The sequence below is a fragment of the Chaetodon trifascialis genome, chromosome 16 (genome assembly GCF_039877785.1).
Source record: "Chaetodon trifascialis isolate fChaTrf1 chromosome 16, fChaTrf1.hap1, whole genome shotgun sequence".
Lineage (NCBI taxonomy): Eukaryota > Metazoa > Chordata > Actinopteri > Chaetodontiformes > Chaetodontidae > Chaetodon > Chaetodon trifascialis.
The window spans coordinates 23,564,838-23,587,687 of record NC_092071.1 but is presented as its reverse complement, the minus strand read 5'-3'; the positions used below and the strand labels follow the sequence as shown (position 1 = coordinate 23,587,687).

The 22,850-nt window shown below is 40.6% G+C and overlaps 1 protein-coding gene across 2 annotated transcripts in view; it reads left to right on the top strand.

Moving 5' to 3' along the window:
- Positions 1-22,850, top strand: part of opcml (opioid binding protein/cell adhesion molecule-like) — a 404,549-nt gene that overhangs the window by 184,041 nt on the left and 197,658 nt on the right. Inside the window, exon 2 of one of the 2 annotated variants that reach the window (XM_070982328.1) lies at positions 15,981-16,056. In XM_070982328.1, coding sequence (XP_070838429.1) covers positions 15,981-16,056 — 76 coding nt within the window. Of the gene's footprint in view, positions 1-15,219; positions 16,057-22,850 lie in introns of those variants that run through there. The other variant, XM_070982329.1, reaches the window with a different exon arrangement.

Genomic DNA, 22,850 nt, shown 5'->3' with positions numbered 1-22,850 from the left:
CTGTTTTAGTTATTGTTGTTGTTGTTTAGTTGTTTTTATCTTTTTCAATAACTTTTGGTATGAAGTATCATTTGAGTATAAATTGGGGGTGGGATCAGTGGTGTAGTCTAGTTTTTTGTAGTGAGTATACTGTCTATACTTGTACTCACCCGCTCCAGACCAACGCGTCTTAGAACAGCAACCATCTTGGAGCCTGATTCATCACACAAAGTCTGTAATTCTTCAGAGAATTAGCAACTCTCAATGATCAACAGGAAGAATTTCCCTTACATTGTCCAGTCCAGTTTGTGGTTGAGGTGAACACCCAGGTGTCTATATTCCTTCACATCTCAATGTCAAAACCCTGGGGGCTCTATTTTCGACTCCGCCGCCAGCTCAGACCTGGTCAACTCTGTGCGCCAGCGGCGCAAGTGGATTTTCGTAAACCGGCAGAGTCGTGCACTCAACACCTCACAGTCAGGTTTCCACAGTGTCTGGCATTTCACTGAGATCAATTATTAGCAACAGCTGCAATTCAATGCAACTATCTGAGTCAGCACATACAGTCAGACCTAAATTTATATATTTTGATCAGCATCTCATCTGACCACATCGCAAGCGTGTTCGGCATGCGTAATGGTCACTCAACCTGACTGAATGTACACAGGTGAAACAGGGATGTGAACTAATCAATTAATGTCGCTGTGCCAACCAGAAACAGCCGTGGCATCCTACAGAGCATATATACTGCAGAGAGGTAACTATATATATATATAAAGCAAAAATAAAAACAAAATATTTATATTGAGAATATATAAACAAAATATACCACAAAATATAGAACAGAATATAAAACAATATATATATACTGAGAATAAATAAACAGTATATACAAACGGGTGTGCAAAGTAATACAAACGCATGTCATGAGACATGAGTGATGTCAGTCTCCTCCTGGGAGAAGTCTGGGTGTTCCTGTGGGGTCTCAGTCAAACTTGCCATGCGCCTCGCCAGCGGCATTCTTAAAGGTGAGGCGAGGAGCTGCTGTGATTGGTGAAAATTTGACTCGGCTGTGTCAAACCCACTCCACGCCTTCTACCCTCCTTCTTTCCGAGTTGCGCCGCTGGGTGGGACTGAGATGAGAAGGGGGAGGACATGCGCCGGCGCAGCGCACGAAAATACCTCACGCCCCATTGGTGCAGCGGACCTGACTTTGCGCTGCGCTGGTGGAGGAGTCGAAAATACTGTAGAGCCCTGGATGTTTACCAGTATAATCCATGGCATATTCCTGTGGAAGTCTATCACCACCTCCTTTGTCTTGCTGGTGTTTGTGTGCAGGTGGTTCAGCCCACACCAGTTGTCAAAGTTGTTCGTTCCCATGTGATACATGTCTAATCATGGCTCTGACAGCTGTCAGTGTTGTGTCTGAAGTCCAAAGTGTACAGGGTCAAGAGGAAAGGAGAGAGCACTGTCCCCTGCAGAGCCCTGTGCTGCAAACTACCACATGCAGTTGTGGAGCCTCATGTACCGTGGCTGCTGGTTGAAACTACTGGAGACGTCAAAAAACGTAGATGGAGTAGAATCAAATCTGTTGAAAAACAGATCCAGTTTATTTGCCCATTCCCAGTCTCCAGATTCTTCCTTAGTGTTTGCATACAATACAATACAACAATACAAGTTCAGTGTTCTCTTTTTTATGGGTGGGAGAATGGAGGGCAGGGAAGCATGATTGAAATCTCCAGAGATGAGAAGGAGGGCCTGCAGATGTGATGTCTGCAGCTGTGAAACTACAGTCTGTGGGAGCTCACATACTACTGCTGCTGGCAGACGGGGGGATGTACACAATTTTCACAATGACGTGAGAGAACTTCCTCCGTAGATAATATGGCTAAATGTTAACAATTAGCAGCTCTATGTCTCTCGTGCAGCGCTACTCCTTAATACTGTTTTATCCACCTTCATTCTGCTCTTCCACATTCTCTTTGTAGTTGGCAAGTAGCTTCACTTATCCAAGGTGATGGATATGTCTGACAAATTGATAAATATAAAACAGTAAACTGATCAACATTTACATCATGAAACTTGCAACACTGAGCAGAGAAAATACAGAAACATTTTTCAGCAGATCTTTCATTAAGGATACAAGAGTGAACTGTACATTTGGGGTAGGAAAAGCTACTTGAAGGGCAATATCGAACACTTTTATGATCAGAGACATGCCGTTTCAGGTTAAGTAAGTAAGTAAGTAAAGCTTTACTGATGTGCAAAGTTCTTCCCAAATACCAAAATATTAAAAATGAATGAACAAATAAGGTAAAATACAATATCAAACACAGCACAATGAGAGACAGACCAGACAACAAAAACACCAAAAGACAAAAAAAGCCCAGAATGGAGATCTAAAAGATTCACAAATACTTACTTAAAAATTTTCTAAGTGAAGCAATTAGTGGAGGAACATTAAAATGTCCAACCAAAAAGACTTTGATATAGCTTAGAACAGCAGATTAAATGAATTCAGAAGAATCAGATGAGAAGCTGCTATTGGGTTTAGGGGGATGAAAAATGACAATACAGGAGACAAGGGTATCACAGGTGAATTTGAACATCAACACTTCAAAGCTAGGAGGTTTCTCCACTGAGATGAAGCTGCAGATAAAATGCTTTTTAATAGCACAGCAAGACCACCTCCACAACCAGTCAGTCTGGGAAAATTACAAAAAAACATATAGTCAGGGGGACAAAGCTACCCAAGTGACAATGAAGGTCTGGTATGTCTATCACTGGTGTTTTCAAATGATCATACATGTTGTTTAGGGAGTCACTCCACCTATTCAGTTGTTAAGGCATGAGGATGTGTTGGTGTATGATATTCTGCCTTTATTTTTGCAAAAATCAAAAATCACTTTACTTTTCTCATAGATGTTATAATATAGTGTAGGGTTTGGTGACAGTGCTCATCCTCCAGGAAAAATCATCAAGTTTTTGTCATTACAACTGATGCACAGAAACACACTGAACAGGCAAACAGAGCTCGAGTTGATCCATGGTTCTGTGTGAACCTGGCATGCAAGGCCCTGACCATTGGCATGCACTTGTGCACACAGCTATTTGTAGTCCAAGGTCAAGCTTAATTGCATGGCTCAGTTTATGCAGTTTGCAATACACATGAGTACGGAAAAAAAGAGTCTGTGTCCCAGGTCATGTCTGATGTTTTTCAAATTTGCAAGTATGTGTGTGGACTTTATGGCCTCTGCAAGAGCATTAAGCATACCTGTACCAGCATTAGGAACACTCAACAGCATATCAGCTCATTCTTTAGTCCAACAGAAATGCTGGAATGTAACAAAGAAATGTGGTGGGCACTGTACAGAGAATGAACTGCATGAAAGTCACTTTCTTTTCTTTCACAGCAGCAAACTCAGCAATAACATCTGTTTTTATCCAGATACTGGACGCAATTTTATTTTCAAGGGATAGAATCACAAGTCCACTTTTTTCTGTATTGAAGCACTGCTGTGTGCAAATAGTTTTTAATTACTTTCACCGTTAGAAAGATTCTTTCACCCACACAGTCACAGAAACAGCAGCATTCCAGAGCAAACATCTTCAGAATTCCGCCCTTCCTCAGCCTCCGACTCAACCTTCTACAATCGGTTGAGCTCTTGTATGAAGACATTAAGATAGAATGACCTTAACCCAGAAAGCAATGAAACAAGGACAGAGTATTGATTCTAACAGAAATCTATAATAACTTTCAAATGCAAAAGCATTCAACTTTTATATTAGCATTTAACTTTTATATACTATATATATATATCACTACAATGACACTTTTGTCCAGTGAATATTATGCCTAAACTATGGTAAAAATAAATAAATAAATAAAAATCTGCACTCCAGATCCCTATCAAAATCCCAAAAATCACACACTCCACTGAATTTTAACACTACAAATGAATTTGAGATAATTTGGTAATTTTGCTGTTATTCTACAATTGAATAAGGACTAAAATTGTTTAAGGTTAAGTTAAAGGTTTCCCTGACTGTGTCCAGCTGCTCTAAACTGACATCATAATGCTGTCTGGACTGTGTTTTACAAAATGAATCAATAACAACATTGGGCAGCCTTGTACTCTAACTGCATAGATTGTGTTTCTTGCTTTCTGCCTATCTTTGCAACAAACACATAATCTCCTATGCTTTTTTTTTTTTTTTTTTTTTTTTTAACATTTTGCCTTTATGAAATCCTCATAAAGATGCACTGCCAGGAAATGATGAGGTAGACAGAGGGGTATGACAAGCAACAAAGCTCTCTGGCCAGAATCGATCCAGGTGATCACAATACACAGTATCTTCTGCACATTACAAAATTCCCATTTACAGATGTGAAACAACATTATCACAGGCAATACTTTTAGAGTAATGTGTTTCAGGCAACTGTGCATCACAAATAAGTGTTGTCATTAACAGTTTTGAATATGCAGAGGTCTACCATGATTTAATTGCTTGTGGCTACCAAGGGCACCAGCTGAATGGAAACCCCACTCTCTACACTACTGGTTTGAGTCTCTATGCCTCAAAACTAGCAGTGACAAGTCTTACAGTTAGGGCTTCTACAAACTAAACAAGTCCTCACATGAGTACACATCCCCTGTTCGCACATTCACACCTTTAGGATAAACCAAGTGGTGGTGAAAAATAACTCATTGTTACCACTTTCTGATTGACTTCTGCTGATTTGAAAATTGGATGATTAAACATATGAAATTGTGTGTAACCTCTCTTTGAATATCCTCTCATCATGTACATATTTTTCCCAACTGTCTCAAACTGCCATCCATATGTCGGTGTCAAATATGGTTGATTCATTCTATCCCAAGGTATTAGTTCCATTTGGCTAATATGTGAATGGAAATTGCTCAGTCAGAATCATTCACCTTGAAGTGAGCAGAATCCATCTTTGGGATGACAGGTTCTGTCTAAATAAGCATTACTGGGAGCTGCTATTCTCACTTTAGATTGGACACTCTTACTGTCACCATCTAAATTGTTTATAACCTTAGGGTTAAAGATGGCTATATATGCATACATACAAATGAAAAATTTAATGTTGATGAAACTGACATTAGGGCTGAAATGGCAGCCATGTTGACTCTTTTGTCCTGGATAACCACAGTCTCTATCTCTGAAAATCATAATGGGTGATTCTGCTGATAAATACAGTTACCAAAGTGACTTCCTACAAATGAAAGTTTGTGTAAATGACCCATAATATTATTATATATTTCAACTAGTGCTGTCAATCGATTAAAATATTTAATCACTATTAATCTCATGAATGTTGTAGTTAACTCGCGATTAATCACAAATTAATCGCACATTTTTATCTGTTCTAAATGTCCCTTGAATTATCACTTTAATGCTCTTATCAACACGGAAAATTGGATAGGCTTGCTTTGTGCAAATGTTTTTAATTGAAAACAACGTGTAGTGTTATATTTCACACTAACATTCTCACTTTGAGCAGTCATTCACATTTCAATGAATCAAATCTCACACAACAATCATCAGATGACAAAAAAATAAATACTTGGTTACAGAAAAAGCCGCTTCAACAACCCTTTCCAAGGGATCAAAACAGGGTGATACAAGATAAAGTTACAAAGTGCACATCATTGTAAACTATGACGTAGCCTTCAGTGCAGTTAAACCATGGCTTAAACTTTCCTTTCTTAAGTTTCCTTTGAACATAATAGCATCCATACGCCTCTGTCGAAAGCCATCCATTGTCGTCTGGTTTTCACACCGACAATACACACAGATAATTTTGGTCTTGTCAGTCGACCCATCTGACAACTTTTTGAAACTAGACTTTCCATTCAGAATCTTGTTCGCATCCATTTCGGCATTTCGTGCTTGACATCCACACAAACCGGTAGCCTACTTTTTTACAGCTAGCGAGCAGGCAAGACCAAACACGTGCGTGGGGTGTGCCTATTGTTTTGTCCTGTAGTTTTGTCTGACATTACTAGCAGTGGCCACCGCTTAAAAAAGACTGCAAGTTCACTAGGTGACAAAGAGCGTTAATCTCGTGATAAAAAAAATGACGCCATTAAAATTGATTTGAGTTAACGTGTTAATAACGCAATATTTTTGCCAGCACTATTGTAAACATAACTAAATACAGCCAGGTCATTTTGCTCTTCATTAGTCTTATCTCTTTGTCTTGTCACGCTCCAAAAACTTACTTAATTTTACCCCCAAGGTAACTTCCGTTGAAATGTCATTTCAAAGCCTTCATTGTCCAAACCATTCATAGAACAACAATCCTCGATTTGATTCTATCCAGGCGGATTTGTGCTACTGCTTTCTTTTACCAATATTGAACAAAGTTTAAAGACAATGTATAATACTATTAAGTTAAAATGTTCAAGAGATAAAATGTTTTCTCTTTTGAACTCAGTGTAAATATGCTAGTATGGCTGAAGAAATACAAACTAACACATACTGAGTCCTTGTTGATGCCTTTCATATTTTCTAGGCTCTCATAAAAGCTGGATGTCTTAATGCAGGAGGATTTAGCTTTGACCTTCAAGCAGCTTTTATGTCCTTTACAGTTGTTAAAAATGGTTGGAATGTTGACAAATTGGATGAGAAGAAGTTTTATACATTGAACACACAGTTAAGACCTCTACTAACATGTTCCATATCAATACTGTGTCTTTGTGTGCACACTTTTAATTCCACGCAGAGGTCAGTAGAAGAGCCTCTGATAGCGTATCAGCATATCTGCTGGGAGAACAGAGACTATTACACCTATTGATAACACAGGATGTCTGAACATTCAAATCATTTAAAGGTACCAGTTTATTAAATAATTCATGCCCTCACTCCATGCATACATTGACTGACTTTGCAACACATTGTGCAGCATTAGCAGATAGAGAACGAGGGAGGGCTGAGATTAGATCAAATGTGACAAAGACCAACGTGACTCTTGAAGAGCAAGGGAAGACCAACCTTACATTTTGAAGGCTGGCTACAGATACAAACAGCCTTTTGTTCCACATACTGTGCCTGCTGCAAAGGTGTCTGATTAAAGCTGTCTGATAAATCAAGACTGAGGCAGATGTAGTTATCTGAGATCAAAGTTGGAATCATGTGTAGCTCTCCATGCCAGGAGCACTTAAGCTCCTACACAGGATAAGCAGAACTGAATCAACTTACTATGTGATTGGAAAAAAAAAGTGCCTCAGCAGAAACAATCAGTCTGTCTTCAAAGAGAAAACCCTGCCAGTCCAGCACTTCAGGCAGTTAGGGAACAAAGTAGTGATTTGTTTTCTAACTGATCGGTAATCCTGGTCTCCAAATTTTTGGAAGTAACGATGATGTCCTACGATCAGAATCAGACAAGTTCACAGAAATTATTAGGGAGAGACTTGAGGGATGCTGAAGGAACTGGTTCCTGACAGCTCAAAAAGTACTGCAGTCTTCCTGTTTTCTGAGAGTTACATGGATAATTATCTCCAGTTGTGATTTGATGATTGATGATTTCTTTTTCTTTTAAACGAGAGCTAATTGAAGGGAGTAATAGGAGGAATTGGGAAGACAATACAGTTTCATTTAATGTTAATGGAGATTTGCAAATTTTTGTTTGTTCAGACAATTGCTAACCTCATACACCTCAACCATGTCTCCTTGACATTACATTTATGCACAGGTATCATTTTATATAATCGTCTACAAATGTAAACTTGCCATGTTTCTTGTTTCAAGTCACTGGCGACATCTTCAGTATGAAACCAAGACTGCCATCGCTTTTGGACCTCAGCTAACTACTGTGTGTGCCTAAATAACACCATAGAAATCATGCCTCAATAGCTATGAGAGGATATTTCACAGCACAAGCAGATATTATAGGAAAAAACAAAGGCTAGCCTATGTTGTCAAGTTTATTTTGGAAGACATGTTCAGTACAAACATATTTTGACCGAAATCCATATTCCTCATTCTTTGCAAAAGTGCATTCCAAACAATATGAAGTTGGACCAATCAAGTGGATGACCTTCAGAGTTGTACTTTTGGTAGTATGAAATTCACACTAGGGGCTCTATTTTCGACTCCGCCGCCGGTGCAGGTATTTGGTATTTTCGTGCACTGCACCGCCTGTGCATCTCCTCCTCCTTCTCATCTCAGTCCCACCCAGCGGCGCAACTTGGAAAGAGGGAGAGGAGAAGGCATGGAATGGGTTTGACACAGCCGAGTCAAATCTTCACCAGTCACAGCAGCTCCTCGCCTCACCTTTGAGAACGCCACTGGCGAGGCGCATGGCAAGATCCAAGGATGACTGAGCCCACGCAGGAAAGTGTCCGACGCCCAAACTTCTCCCAGGAGGAGACTGACGACACTCATGTCTCATGACATCCATTGGATTACTTTACACACCCGTTTGTATATACTGTTTATTTATTCTCAGTATATATATATTGTTTTATATTCTGTTCTATATATTGTGGTATATTTTGTTTCTATATATATTCTCAATATAAATATTTTGTTTTTATTTTTGCTTTTTACATATATATAGTTCTCTCTCTTTTCTTTCTTTTCTAATTTTATTCTAATTCTATTCTAGAAAGGAGCACTGCAAAAACAATTTCCCCTCGGAGATAAATAAAGGATTTCTGATTCTGATTCTGATGTCTAAATATGAGGTCCTTAGATGGTAAATCCTCAGCCTCCTCTTCATCCTCCTCAAAGCAATGATGTACTCCATCTTTGTAGATAACGTTAAGCATTACAATGATAACATTTGTATTTGGAATGAAATGACGTGGGTAATAGCGGACAATGATCATCACTAATGTTTTTTCCATGTGTCTGTCTCTCTCTGTCTCTCAGTGCTCTGAGATAGATGCAGTATATATGCTCTGTAGGATGCCACGGCTGTTTCTGGTTGGCACAGCGACGTTAATTGATTTTCTCATCCCTGTTTCACCTGTGTACATTCAGTCAGGGTGAGTGACCATTACACATGCCGAATGCGCTTGCGATGTGGTCAGATGAGATACTGATCAAAATATATAAATATAGGTCTGACTGTATGTGCTGACTCAGACAGTTGCATTGAATCGTGGCTGTTGCTAATTATTGATCGCAGTGTGCGTTCGATGACTGACCGAGCACTGCTGAAAACACCGTTAAAACCACGCTGCCGTCTTGTTGACGGTGTGATATATGGCGTCATCAACCACGTTTTCAATGGATAGCCGTTATCACCTAGCAGCCACCCATCCAGAGGGGTGTCCCCCTGAAAGACTGTAGGGATGCTAGAATTCGCCAGGATGAACGAGTCTTGTGCCGACCCGGGGAAAGTGGCATACACGTTTGTCACCAGGCAATTTGAGTCACAGATCACCTGTTTCACCTGTGTACATTCGGTCTGGTTGAGTTACCGTTATGCGTGCCGAACGCGCTTTCGATGTGGTCAGATGAGATACGGATCAGAATATATAAATTTAGGTCTGACTGTATGTGCTGACTCAGATAGTTGCATTGAATCGCGGCTGTTGCTAATTATTGATCACAGTGAAATGCCAGACACTGTGGAAACCTGACTGTGAGGTGTTGGTGACGTGAGCGCACGACTCCGCCGGGTTACATAAATCCCAGGTCTGGGGTGGTGAGCTTTCAACACACTTTTACGCTGCCGGCGCAGACCAAACACCTCCCCCTACTGCGCTGCAACGCCCATCATGGCGCACCTCTGTATGCCTCGGTTTACCAAAATACCAAGTGTGCCGTGCGCCTGCCTGCGCTGCTCGAAAATACCACTGCGTCGGAGTCGAAAATAGAGCCTCTAGTGTTATAATCTCTCTGCTGTGGCACAACAGGGAAACATAGTCTGCTAAAGTTTTCAGTGTCTTTTCTTTCTTCTCATTCACTCTATTTCACTTATTACACTGGTCAGCATTGACCCAATTGCACCAAAATCCATAAAACTAGTATTGAGTCAACTAGCCTTTGCTTCTTCTCTCACTGATCTGCAGTTCTTAATGCAGGCTGGATGTTATCTCGGGACAAAAAGAGTTCATACTTATGGTGTTGAATAGTTGCAGGAGATTTTCCTTGCAGCAGGAAATGGAATAGCATAGACCTGCATCCCTTGATGCTCACTTAAGAGTCATGATAATGGAAATGTCTGAATGAGAGGTCCTGACGCCACATAATCATATAATGTGCAGTGTTTGAACATTCATGTTTGGGAATCATTTGTTTGAGACTTCTTTTGTGAATTACATTATTTTACTAATGTGAACTAGCTGGACTCATTTAATTTATGGTAGCTTTATTTATTTACAGTTTACAATGTCCTCATTTTCAGTTAGATGGGGAACTACTGTTTTAGTAATCATCAAAGTTTGAAGAGTGATACACCATAAAGTCAGTGATGTGGATGTCTAAGGTTTGCTGTCACGGTTCTTTTATTCTTTTCTCTTCCAGTTGTGACCATCATTAAAAGGCAGTAAGTAGCACTGAAGAGGCTGCACCCTTGATTTTACTTCACTTGCTTTTTGGGCTTACTGAACTGAACTGAATATGGCTTTGCTGGTGGTGTATGTGAAAGGGTGAATGTGGCATATGCTTTGTGGTCAGTAGACTAGAAAAGCACTACAATGCAGTCCATTTACCATTTGCCTACAAAATGGAGTTGTATTGTTGGTTTCTTTGTAGATAAAAGAGCTTGGTCTGTACCAGCTCTATATGGAAAGTGTCCTGAGACAACTTCTGTTGTGATTTGGCGCTATACAAATAAAATTGAATTGAATTGAATTGAATTATTGTTAATAGTTATTGCTTAGGCCTGGCTGAGCTCAGACTGTGAGCTCAGAAGTGATTTTAGCCTGATTATGAGGTGAGTTTGTTGTTGCCGACGAGTTACCAGCGTCAAGGCCGATCATGAATGACAGTTGGATGTCTGTACTCATATAGTGTGACACGCCAAATGACCGTCTTGTGCGGCGTATGGGACTCTCCACAACAGTGCACTACACCCTGATGCAAAGTCTAGCATGTCTGAACTTTTTGTCTTGACTCCTCTAGTGTGACATCTCCCACAACATGCTCCTCAGTATTTACCAAATTAAGTGCTCTCTCCAGAGTGCAGCCAGGTAAACATGGCGAGGAGGAGGAGGAGAAGGGATGCTGAGGCTGTGCCGTCAGGTAGGACAAGAAAAGAGAGGAAAAGTTTGTTGAGCTGTGGCAACAGTACCCCTGCCTATTTAAAGTTTCCTCAAGGGAGGAGGACCGGATCAAAAAAGACAAATGTTGATGAGAAATAGTGAAAGCACTTCATCAGCCTGACTGTGCTGTCATAACATTATCCCTGATCCTAAGTGCAGGAATATGCTTATCATTACTCATTCCAGATCAAACGCTAAAGTAGCCTGTTTGATACAACCAACATAACCAACCTTTTATGTGGTACACAAGGCCGCAGCATCACATTACGACATGATGGTGAAATAAGACATGCCATGATTGATCAGGGTCATATGTGTAGTCTGACCAGTCACCAGACCAAGACACGGCACACGTTTCAGGCACTGTAACCATCGTTTAAGACAAGAAAAATCATGTTGTCTGAACCAGGCCTAACAGTAACCTGCATTAATAACTGAAGACATGAAGTCATTTAATTTGCGAATTTTAACAAAATAAGTATGTAACCCAAACACAATGCCAAACTTAAGTTAATAAATCTCATTTACTTGAATACTGCACATTTAACCATTAGCTAACACAAAAGAACATTGTGCGTCTGATTCCTGTTATTGCCGCACTAGTTCTTTTCTTCTTCATTTCAAATCATTTCATAAAACTCTGACCTCTGAATGCCAGCCACTCATGAGTAAGTTGCGTAACATTATAGTTTATGTGCTAGTGGAATCTGAGCTTCTGCAGATGACTGAATCCATTGAGTGAGTGCTCTTTATTCAGTCTACCCATGCTTTTTCCTTGGGTATTAGCTTGCTTTGGTCAGAGGCCGGTCCATTGTCTGCTAGCTCTGTCCATCCTTGCATGATATGAATGAAGATTAGCATGGATTATTTGAATAAACCACCCAGGGTCTGGTGTTAATGCGTCGCAGCAGGAAATTATGTGAATGTCACTGCATGTATAAATGAAATAAATGAGAAACACAATCTGCCAAGAAGAGCTGGACTGTATATGGCTGCAACCAATCAAAAAGATGTTGATTTAAGTGAAATGGCTTTGTTCATTTAAGCATGTTAAAATCAATATGCCCACCTCCTATTTTAGAGCATGAGTAGTTGATTTAGGCCACATAGTTGAGCTTTTTTCCTTTTGTTGTCCTCTTACTCTTGTTTGTATGATATATCAAGAGTGATTCATGTGTGCCTTGGAACAAACAATGCCATTCTAATTTGTCATTTCTGCATACTTGGCACCCTCGCTTGTGGTGGAGCTTTGGCAAGGTCATGGGATGTACCTGACCTGCTGTAAAACAGAACAATGAGGGTCAAAAGCATAATGCACATGACATGGATTGAAACAGATTGCAGTGTTATTTTATCCTCCACACACCACTGTGCAGATGTGATTGCTGAAAATTCACACATATATACCTGTAACGCTCCCCTCTTTTTCTTGATGGTGTTGTTATGAAACCCACTTTATCCTCCCTGTGAATTGATAGAAGAAGCGACCAAGGTGTTATATGTACATCTCATAACAAAATGTTGCAGCTTTAATCTACTGTGGGGAGTGTCTGTAAACAACTGCCTGCACCCACCCCCTCCCTGTACCCTTGACTCTAATTAAGACCACATATCTTAGATTTTGCTGAGGTCAGGGAGGGGTTTTAATTGAAAAACCATTAAGACATAGTCAGGACTTGTGTTGCATCCCAGGCAGATATAATTTTAATTAAGCCTTATCTTTGCCTGATTTCTCTGGAACAAGACATCATAATTCACAACCTTCACACTGAACAACAGTTTGGTAAATGCGACAAGCATCTTGTATGTTACAAGTATTGACTTGTGAACCTCAGGCTTTTGCCTAACATTAATCATGTGGTTTAGTCTATACATATTCTAGAATTTCAATTGGGAAAATTATAATGTTGAGCTGCTGCCTTAAAAAGGTGGAAATGAAAGAATGGGATATAGACACAGGGCAGTGTGGACAATATATTTTATTGTTAATGACACCCTAAGGTCCATCTCCATCGTGGTAAAGTTTTTGTCTTCTACTCATGAGACTACCAGAAAGTGGGCAATAAAATCTTGGGAAAGCCTCACACCTGCTAAAAGATATACAGTAATTGTCTTTTTGGCACTGTATCATGTGGTGTACTCATTGTGTTTATTGTAAAGAGAAAGCCTTTTACTGTGAAGTCAATTGTATTTCAGACAAGGTTGATGAACACACAACAGACTGTAGCCTACAAATACAAGCCGTTAATGCTTTCACACTTGCACAAACATTTGGTAACAGACTAAAACAATGCCATGTGTCACTTGTATCTTTCCCAGTGACGGCATCCAAAGCTGTCAGTGCATTGTCAGTTGTTGCCTCCCATCCCAATACCTTAACAGCGTGCCAAATTGGTGTTAAGGTAAAGAAATAATCTTGTTCAGTCTTCTAGTGAGACTCAAAAGCCGCCATAGTAATTGTGAGTGCTGCTGTTAGATGCGCAGTAAAGTGCCACTCTCATCCCTAGTGGCCAGCATCCCCTCCATGCATACAGATATGGATAGGGAGACACAATGCTGGAGCACATTAGTAAACAAAGTCTGTGTGGTTTAGTGAAGTTCAGACTCTCATTAAGTTGAATTCTTTCCCTAAAAGTTACCCTCCTCCTCACACTATCTATCAAACAAATGCATGAACTGCAAATTTCAGAATAAATTACTCATCATCCATCTACTAAGTTTGTATGCAATGACATCTTACAAAAGCGAGATGAGAAGACTCCCAGCAATCTTCAAAAGGGTTAGAAGTCATCACAGATATTTTATTTTTACTACAAGTAAACATAATGAGAGAATGTACAAAAATGACTTTTTCAATCAAAGGTTCCCAATTTCTGCCTTTTTTAAGTCTTCGAGATGGTTATGCAGCTTTTAATTAAAGACATCAAGACAGGTATTTCCATGTCAAGATCAGTGGGGCAACGTTTCATTTTATAGGTTGACTTGAAAAAAGTCCTTGTGGTAGGATTTGTCTAAATGAGTGAATTTCATTTTAGACTACAGTCACTCTGCTCTTAAGTCTTCTCTTCTCTTCATTCACACACTCACAGGAAACACATAGATGATATATACACATACGTGTGTGTGTGTGTGTGTGTGTGTGTGTGTGTGTGTATATCTTCATTCACACACTCACATGATACACATAGATGATACACACACACACACACACACACACACACACACACACACACACACACACACACACACACACACACACACACACACATATAGCTGGATTAACCTGATGGGAGCTAGGGCAATGCATTTTCGGATGCTGGAGTACAACCAGGCCCTTAGTTTGCTGTGTTGTAACTTCATCAAACTACCAACCTGATTTGCCGGGTTTCCCGGTGTGATACTAAGGATACACATGAGGCCACAGACCTCCAGTGAAAACAGTTTTTTTTTTTTTTTTTTTTTTTTTGTGCACGGAGCCCAAAAGAAAGCAGATTTTTTATTTTTTTGGTCATACAGAGAGTAAAATTCTCAAGGAGGATGGTAAATATTTTCCTCCAATTCAATTCACAATTTTGCTACCATTTCCTGACATGGTGGCAAAATAAATACACCCTGGACCTCTATCTTGAATCATTCAACAGCACATCAGCAAAACCCTGTTTTAAGTGCTGCAGCACTTACTGAGATAATTTCGTTTTGTAACCACCAGGCCCCTCGGTGCTCCCACTGGTCACCTACTTTGAGAGTCACTTTGTTACAAGTGATCCCAACTAGTATGAGAATGAATATTCCCGCTGTTCATAAATCTCAGCATCTCCATGAACACTACACTTATGCCACTGAAAGCGAAATCAACACATATGTATGAACCTTTCAAATGTGTAGGGTCATGATATGATGAAATCATATCAAGTTTGTCACATTTTGATTTCTTATTTGTCATGTTGCTAAATAGGAGTGTCTCTGGTAAAGCCCCAGCTTGGGAACACTGGAGGTCCCTGGACCCCAGTTTGGGAGCCACCTACTCTATCCGCTTTAAATATGAGAACGCTGCAGGCTGCGGACCATATGGTCCTCATGACACAGGCAAATGATGCTACCTAGCGATTAAAGTGTGTGTATGTGTGTGTGTGTTTGAGAGAGAGAGAGAGAGAGAGAGAGAGAGAGAGAGAGAGAGAGAGAGAGAGAGAGGAGTAGCTGTAGCCTACTTAACGAAAGAAAGATACTGAAGCGAATTCAGCGTTTTGCTTTGAGTGCACACAGCTTTACACAGTCTCAGCCAGCCAAGAAAAGAGAGAGAACACCGAGGGAGAGAAAAAAAGCGTACAAGGAGACTTGGCTGATGCATCTCTTCGAGAGCATCCATTTCACGGCGATTACAGTTTGAAGCGAAGGAGACGGTGCGCATTTCGCTCAGAAACACGGTGCTTCCTCTCCTCGAAGTCTGTTTCCCGGAGCGGCTGGCGGGCGTAAAGACACTTTTTCTGCGTTTATCGACACGGACAGTATTTCATAACAAGCTGTTTACTTGGAGCGAAACCAGGTCGTCCGCAGTTCCTGTAGGCGACACTGCATCTTGTTTGTGGAGTGGAATTTGCGATTCGCAGCTCAAGACGCAAAAGGAATATTTGACGGTTTAAGTTTCCCTGGAAGTTGCGCAGTGACAGAAAAACATGGAAATTTGTGGCTTTTTGGCGATGCCTGGGAAATGCCTTGTCGTCCTCGGACTTAAATTGTTAATCCTTGTACCTGCAGGAGTTCCAGCAAGAAGCGGGGATTCTGTACTAAAGGACAACATCACCGTGAGACAGGGGGACAGCGCCGTCTTAAAGTAAGTCTAATATCATTACCACATCGCTAATATCATCTCCTGTTGTGCGCCATGGGGACTGACTCCTGTTGTACAGCGTGTGTTGGTCCAAACAGCTAACCAAGTGCAATGGTCCAGGAGTTACTAAAGGTCACCATAACCTACAGAAATAACATACAAATGCTTGTTTTTATGCTAATGACAACTGCTCGTACTGCATAGCTGCCCTTTGCAAGTTGTGGCATAAGGTGCAAAAGTGTGTGTGCAGCCTCTCCTGCTCATTGCCCTTGAATTGTTATTGATTCGGTTGGTTAATGTCTTGTTGAGGATGCACAGAGCTGAGAAACCCAAATTCAGCTTGGGGAGGGGTTATGTACGTATTGATTTCAGGATGTGATACAAATGCAATTATGACTTTAATTTTCAGGACTGTGTTGTTTTCGTTACACTTCATGAGGACTGGATAGATTCTATTTTTGGCCATTTTTGTCAGCCAACACTTTGTAAAAAATATCAATGTTTTATTTTTTATCGTGCTCTCATGAGGACTTGCCATGATTTTACAGCAGCCTTATCACACTTATTCATTCATTGTAATCTCCAGTCCTATCATGGCGTTCCTCCATAGGGTTTTACTGTGTGTTTTTGTCACATGTAATGGTGTTTTCTCATGTTTTCTCTCCTCACTATTACGTTTGTTTTTATTTGTGCTTGTAAACTGCATGGTGGGTCTGCTGTAGTTCTTTGCATAAGAATAGACCAGGTGTGGTGCTAGAAAGTCAGAATCTCTGTGAAAGGATGTGAGAGAGGGGGCCGCTCCACCAACCCACCCACACAAATACACAAATGCACACACACACACACACACACACACACACACACATATATATATATATATATATGCACTGAACAAACAAAGTGTTTCCTTAACACATATCAGAATTACCATATAATTCGACTTTAATATGCTTGGAAAGGGTTTGAAAAGCATGGTATGTTAACATCATCATCCATTCATCCTTTAGCTGTACAGGCTTATACCTAGGGTCGCACAGGGGCTGACACCAATTCCACCAGACACTGGAAGAGAATGACCCTGGACAGGTCCCCAGTCAGTCAGTTAACACAACATAACATAATGTTGTTTATTTTATTTTCATGAGAAAAGAAACACAAACAAACAAAAAAAACCCTGTAGTGATCAGCAACAAAGGTAATGATAATTAATTAATTAAGAAATGATAAAAATAAAAACAATGTGTACCTGAGGTAGAAGATAAACATTACATAAAGAGAAAGGAGAATTCAAAACAAGGTATTGAGCATATGCATTTTAAGCATATGCTAAACAGTTACACACATCTATCTGTATGGTGTTACTGGACAGTCTTGATTGCTTAATTAAGTTTACCATCAAGATTTGCAAATTAGTCATGAAAGCAGACATGTGAATCTGTAGTACTAATGGTAATGTGACTATGTGGTAATGTAGTCACATTACCAAACCTATAAGCTGCATGTTCAATACCTCAAGCTGTCAGTGCAGGGCAGTAGAGTTCAGCTGGCTCCAAGCTGGCTGAGATATGAGGTATTTGGACAACAATTATTGTACGGTGTGATGACTGTTGACACAGATGAGCAGCTAAACAGCCTGCTGTTGCAGCTTGGGTACATGAGGTGGAAGGTGATCATGCATCATAGCTGCATCAGCTCACCACAGAGGGAGTGGAAAATGTAGTCCAAGATGGAGTTCAGTTTAGGTCTTATCTTCTCTCCTCTGCTCTGTGCAGCCTCACCCACAAATTCCACTGGGCAGGGCTGTGTTACGCTCTGGTTACTACAAGCCCACCAGAACTGATCACGGCCATTCCAGTCAATGCTTATGATTCCACCAAAAGTGCCACAGCGCATTTCAGAAGCATCCCAGACATGTCCCAGAAGCAGGTGTCCGCTCTGCTCTGTTGAGAATATGCACCAAGTCTATTATTGACGCAAGCCGCGTCAAGCAAATTTCCAGGTTAGAGAACAGAGCCAATTTTTCTCACCATTTTGTTAATCCTGTTTTCATTCTCAGCCATAACAAATGTGTGTTGACCTCCACTGATTAGTAGAAATTGTTAAGTAGTCTGTTGGATCCACTGAAACTAATCATTTCACTCTCCTCACTCTGGATAGTGACAGGCTGAAACCCACTTCTTGCTCCATTGTCACGCTGATGCTGAGCTGCAAATGGTTGCCCTTGCAACAGCCAACAGGGCTCTCTTGGCAGACTCATATTCTCCCTTTTTTGCCCTAACCTATGCACCCCACAATAGAGGAGTCATCTAGTAACTTGTGGAACTGCCATGACCCTGACTTGAATCTTAAAAGGAGAGGTGTAGCAAGTGAACTCAAAAACTGACAATACAGTTACCCAGGGCGTCCCTGTGCTGCTCCGCAGTGTATCCAATACACTGCCCTGGAGGAAGATGAACTGCTGCTTGTCAGTGAGCTAGTCAGTCCACAATCAGGAAACCATGCTATCCACCTGCATTGCTTTGAGCTTCTCCCCAAGCAGGAGGGGCTGGATGATGTTGAAAGCATCAGAGGAATCAAAGGACATCATTCTCATCCTGCTTCCCAGCTTTTGCGGGTGGGAATGAGGCCTGTGGAGTTGGTATATGATAGCATTGTGTGCACATTTGACAGCTAACTGATACATGCTTGGAGCACCCTGAGGTTGATGCTGTGGGGACCCACTGCCTTGCTGGTGAGAAGCCTTTTTAACTCCCTCATCACCCAAGTGGCAGAAATGCAATGGCTTCGAAAGGCAGCTGGCTGGTGAGGTTGTGTCTCAGGGAGGTGGGCCAGCAGCAGGATGCCTTGGAGAGGAGGCTGGAGACGAGGGTGGTGGTGTTGACCTCTGATTTAATCTGCATAGTGGGAAGACTAGAAAGTGGTAGGCACTGCTGTGATTTTATTTGAGCATGGTATGTATGACAATGCAGCTCTGATTCAACAAATTTCTATCAGTATTTGCTTATATTTCCAAATAAATTAAATATGTTTACTGCTATTTGGAAGGCAGTATCTCACATTGCATAGGTTGTGACATTACTGTGAATCAAAGTTACTTCATGTCGCCAGCATAAATGTTGGCCTATAAATAGAGATTTATACAGTGATTCATTCATTCCAGCATGACACAGCAAGCCTGTCTGAGAGAAGAATTCCAAAACTACTGTGAGCCAGTTTACTGAGGTTTGTCAAGGGTTAAACGCTTTTAGGCAAGGGAAATACACCATTAGTGTGATCCTTGCAATAGGTTTTAAGGGAGAGATTGCTGCATCTGAGTGATTCCCAGTAGCTGGCAAAATTCCTAGAGTGTTATTTTATTTCTACAGGGTTGTATTATTAAGACAGTTGGGCAACACAAAGCAGTACCATTCTCACATAAGTATCATTCTCACATAAAGAAAACCCCTGCCAATAGGAACTTAAGCAGATGTGAGCAGCAGAATAATTAGCATCATTCAACACGGCTTTCATAGCAATGTGTTTCATTTTTTAGAGATGGAAAACAGGGAAAACACAATGAGTGACACATGTTTGAGGAACAAGAAGTTGATGCCAATTTGTGTTTAGAGTGGTATGTCCAGGTACTGGTAATTAAGTGTATATCCTGCATTCTTTCATTCATGCATTCTTTGTAAATGATTTATTCTAATTAGCTGGAATGTTGTCTGGATTCGTGTCAATGTGGCAGTTGTAATAATTGATTAGCTGAAAGGTGGGAGGTTGGGTGACATACCTAACAGGCAAGCCTGGTTTTGAAATGATGATAAAAGTTAATTGAAGTGTATTTCAATAAATTAAGTGTGACAGTTCAACTGCAAGTTAAGTGATGCTGTGCCTAATGTGAGATAATATGTTAGAATGTTATTAATATTAGTTATCTTATTATCACCGGTCTGGAGCCAGAGGCCATTGTTTCTCCTTGCCAATCAGTGGAATGCCTCTTTGCTATTGGCTGTGTGGGCAGTAGAGGGAGTATAGAGTGGGGCTTATTTTTTCAAGCTTTTACAATTAACATGTGATGGTTGGGAGCAGCCAAACAAACACTTTAATGCAGGCATGCATGGTTTTTCCTGCCTTGGCTTAAGCACATGGATGTTCTCTGTATCCTCACCCACCACCCACGAACAAATGTACAGAGGCATGAGCGGCATTAGTCAAATGAAATCAAATGAAACTTTATTTACATAGCACTTTTCAGACATATTAAAATGCAACACAAAGTGCTTTACAACAGTTAAAAACAATATAAATGAAAACAGAACAACAGTTAAAACCCATCCCTCCCATATTAACACACACCCTCAGCTACATGCATGCATACACACACACACCCACACACACAGACACTCTCACCACAGACAGTTGCGAGAGTAGTCATCCTGTTTTCCCACTCATAGTTTTGAATGGTAACTATAACATGAAATTACTACTGAATACATGACCAACTGTTATTATCACCTCATCAGGTATTCTTTCATGAAAATCTTTTAGAAATAGAAATTGACAGGACATCAGTGTGATTTGTTGTTAATCAACCTATACTTTTTGCAAAATGTTTCACATTGTAGATTTGTCTGTTGTTGTTGAACAGTATTTGGGAGAGCCACGTAGATTGTCTCTCTTTTTTTATTAATTTTGTGTTTTTGCCGATTTTTGCCCCTATTTTTCCAAATTATTCCCAAACCGGAATGCCCAGTTTGTTCTACACTGCAGGTCTTGTCATTGCTAACCCTATTGGTTGACATACAAACAGAAAAGTTTGTGACACCTGCATGTGATAAGTTTCACTGATAGGGCAAACAACAGAGGGGGTTCACTTTAACACCCCCCCCCCCCAAGTCTACCCCTCATCGTGCAGGTGTCCTGGCCAAACAGCGTGCAATGTCAAGCACCCTGGCTGGATTCAGACCTGTGGTCATTGCCAGCTGTGTTTATTGGAACACTGGACGTGTGGCATGTCTCTGCACCCTTCAGCAATGTCATTTTGTTTTGACCTATAGCTGCACATGGGGTGGGCACACATATTTCCACCAAAAAATGTATTGTATATACTCAGCCACCCAAATTATACCACTATACTATACCATTATATTGTAGCTGTGTGTGTATAAGGTTTTGTGGTCACACCATGTCTCCTTTCTTATCCATGTCTGCAGTGACAATTGACTATATTATAGCCATGAATGGATTTGTAGTACTCACTTTAGGTGACAGAAAAACTTGCATCTTGTGTGGCACTGATCAGAGACAGAACTGAAGCTTAGTTGGAGACCATGTGATAAATTCAGTTTTCCCAATAACTATTATTCTTAAGGAGAACAAGACCTACCACTCACACTGACAGCATGACTGTCTTATAGCTAGCCCCCCACTCTCAATGAGGAGAAGTACACAAAGCTGTGTCAGTGCTGTTCTGCTGCTGATAGCTGTTTTAGGACAGGTCTGAAAATATCCGAGGACCACTGCTTTCCCTCACTGTCACTGGCTCTGTTATGTCACTGACAAGCCCTTTATAATTTGGCTCCTTGTGGCCCCTCTACCAGGTGGACAGATTAGCACCAGAGATGGTTGAGGTAATGTGTGGCTGACCCTTGGCACAGTCTGTGTAAGTCTTGTAAGCCAGAGTGTGGAGGGCCGAGTGGCGACTAATGACAGGGCTGTCAGAGTAAAGGTGTAGTCACATCAACTGGTCCTTTCTTAAAGAAGGGTGTGAGTTGAATTGCTTCCTGTGACAATTTAGCTTTTTCTTGCAGTAGGAAAAGGGAAAGTGTAAGTGTACAGCAGCCGTAGCACCTCTTTTTTAATCATGTGATATTCCAGCTCTGTGTTTAGTCATATTGGCAAGGAAGCATATTTGTGGACAGGCTGATGTAACAAAATCTGGTCCTGCACCTTATTGTCAGCTTCACAGTGAAGCAAAGAATTTGTTACTTTTGTACTTTTGTCGTAATTTGTCTGTCTGTAACCCCTAACCCTGGTGATTATTAACTATCATCTGAGTAGTGCATTCTCCTCACACCTGAAGAAAAGCAAGGTCAGAATTGTTTAAAACAGATTTTTGCTATAAAACGTGCAGAGTCAGACATGTCATTTGTTTTTCTGATTTAGCATTTTCTCTATAAATATCTGAATAATTGCCAAGGAAGAAGTCACAGTATTGCAGTTTTCACATGACACTGAATATGATTTCCAAAACAAACTGTTTGTCAGAACTACCTACAAACCTACCTGTAGCATGCATTAGCGATAAGTATTTTTATTTAGATATCAAATTAATTTATATTTGAGGCCACTGAGACCTGAGAAACCCAGGTCACTGATTTATGTCTTAGCGATTCCCAGTCTAGTGATTTTCATATCTGACTCAGAAATGATGAGAAGTCGAATGAGCAGGTGGGTATTCCCAGCATTTCCAGGTCAAATTTTATAGTATTGTCTCCCAGCACTTGTTACAAGTGGTTCCTTGAAACATATGCTCGGTGGTCTGAATGAATGGGTGGTGTTCAGTTAAAAGAAATGAAACAAAGGCCTACCCTTAATTGTAGCCTTTTCAGAATGCTGTGTTGAACTATAATGCTGTCTGCTGTTCAACAGAGAATGTCATTATATCTGTGAGGCTCTCACAGATTCCAAACACCAAACAAAGGATAAGTGTTTCATTTTGCTTTCAACAATAGTGTGCATGCTTTGCTGATAACTTATGTTTGGTAACTGTCAGTCTGAAGGAATAGATATGTGAGCCACAAGATAAATACAAA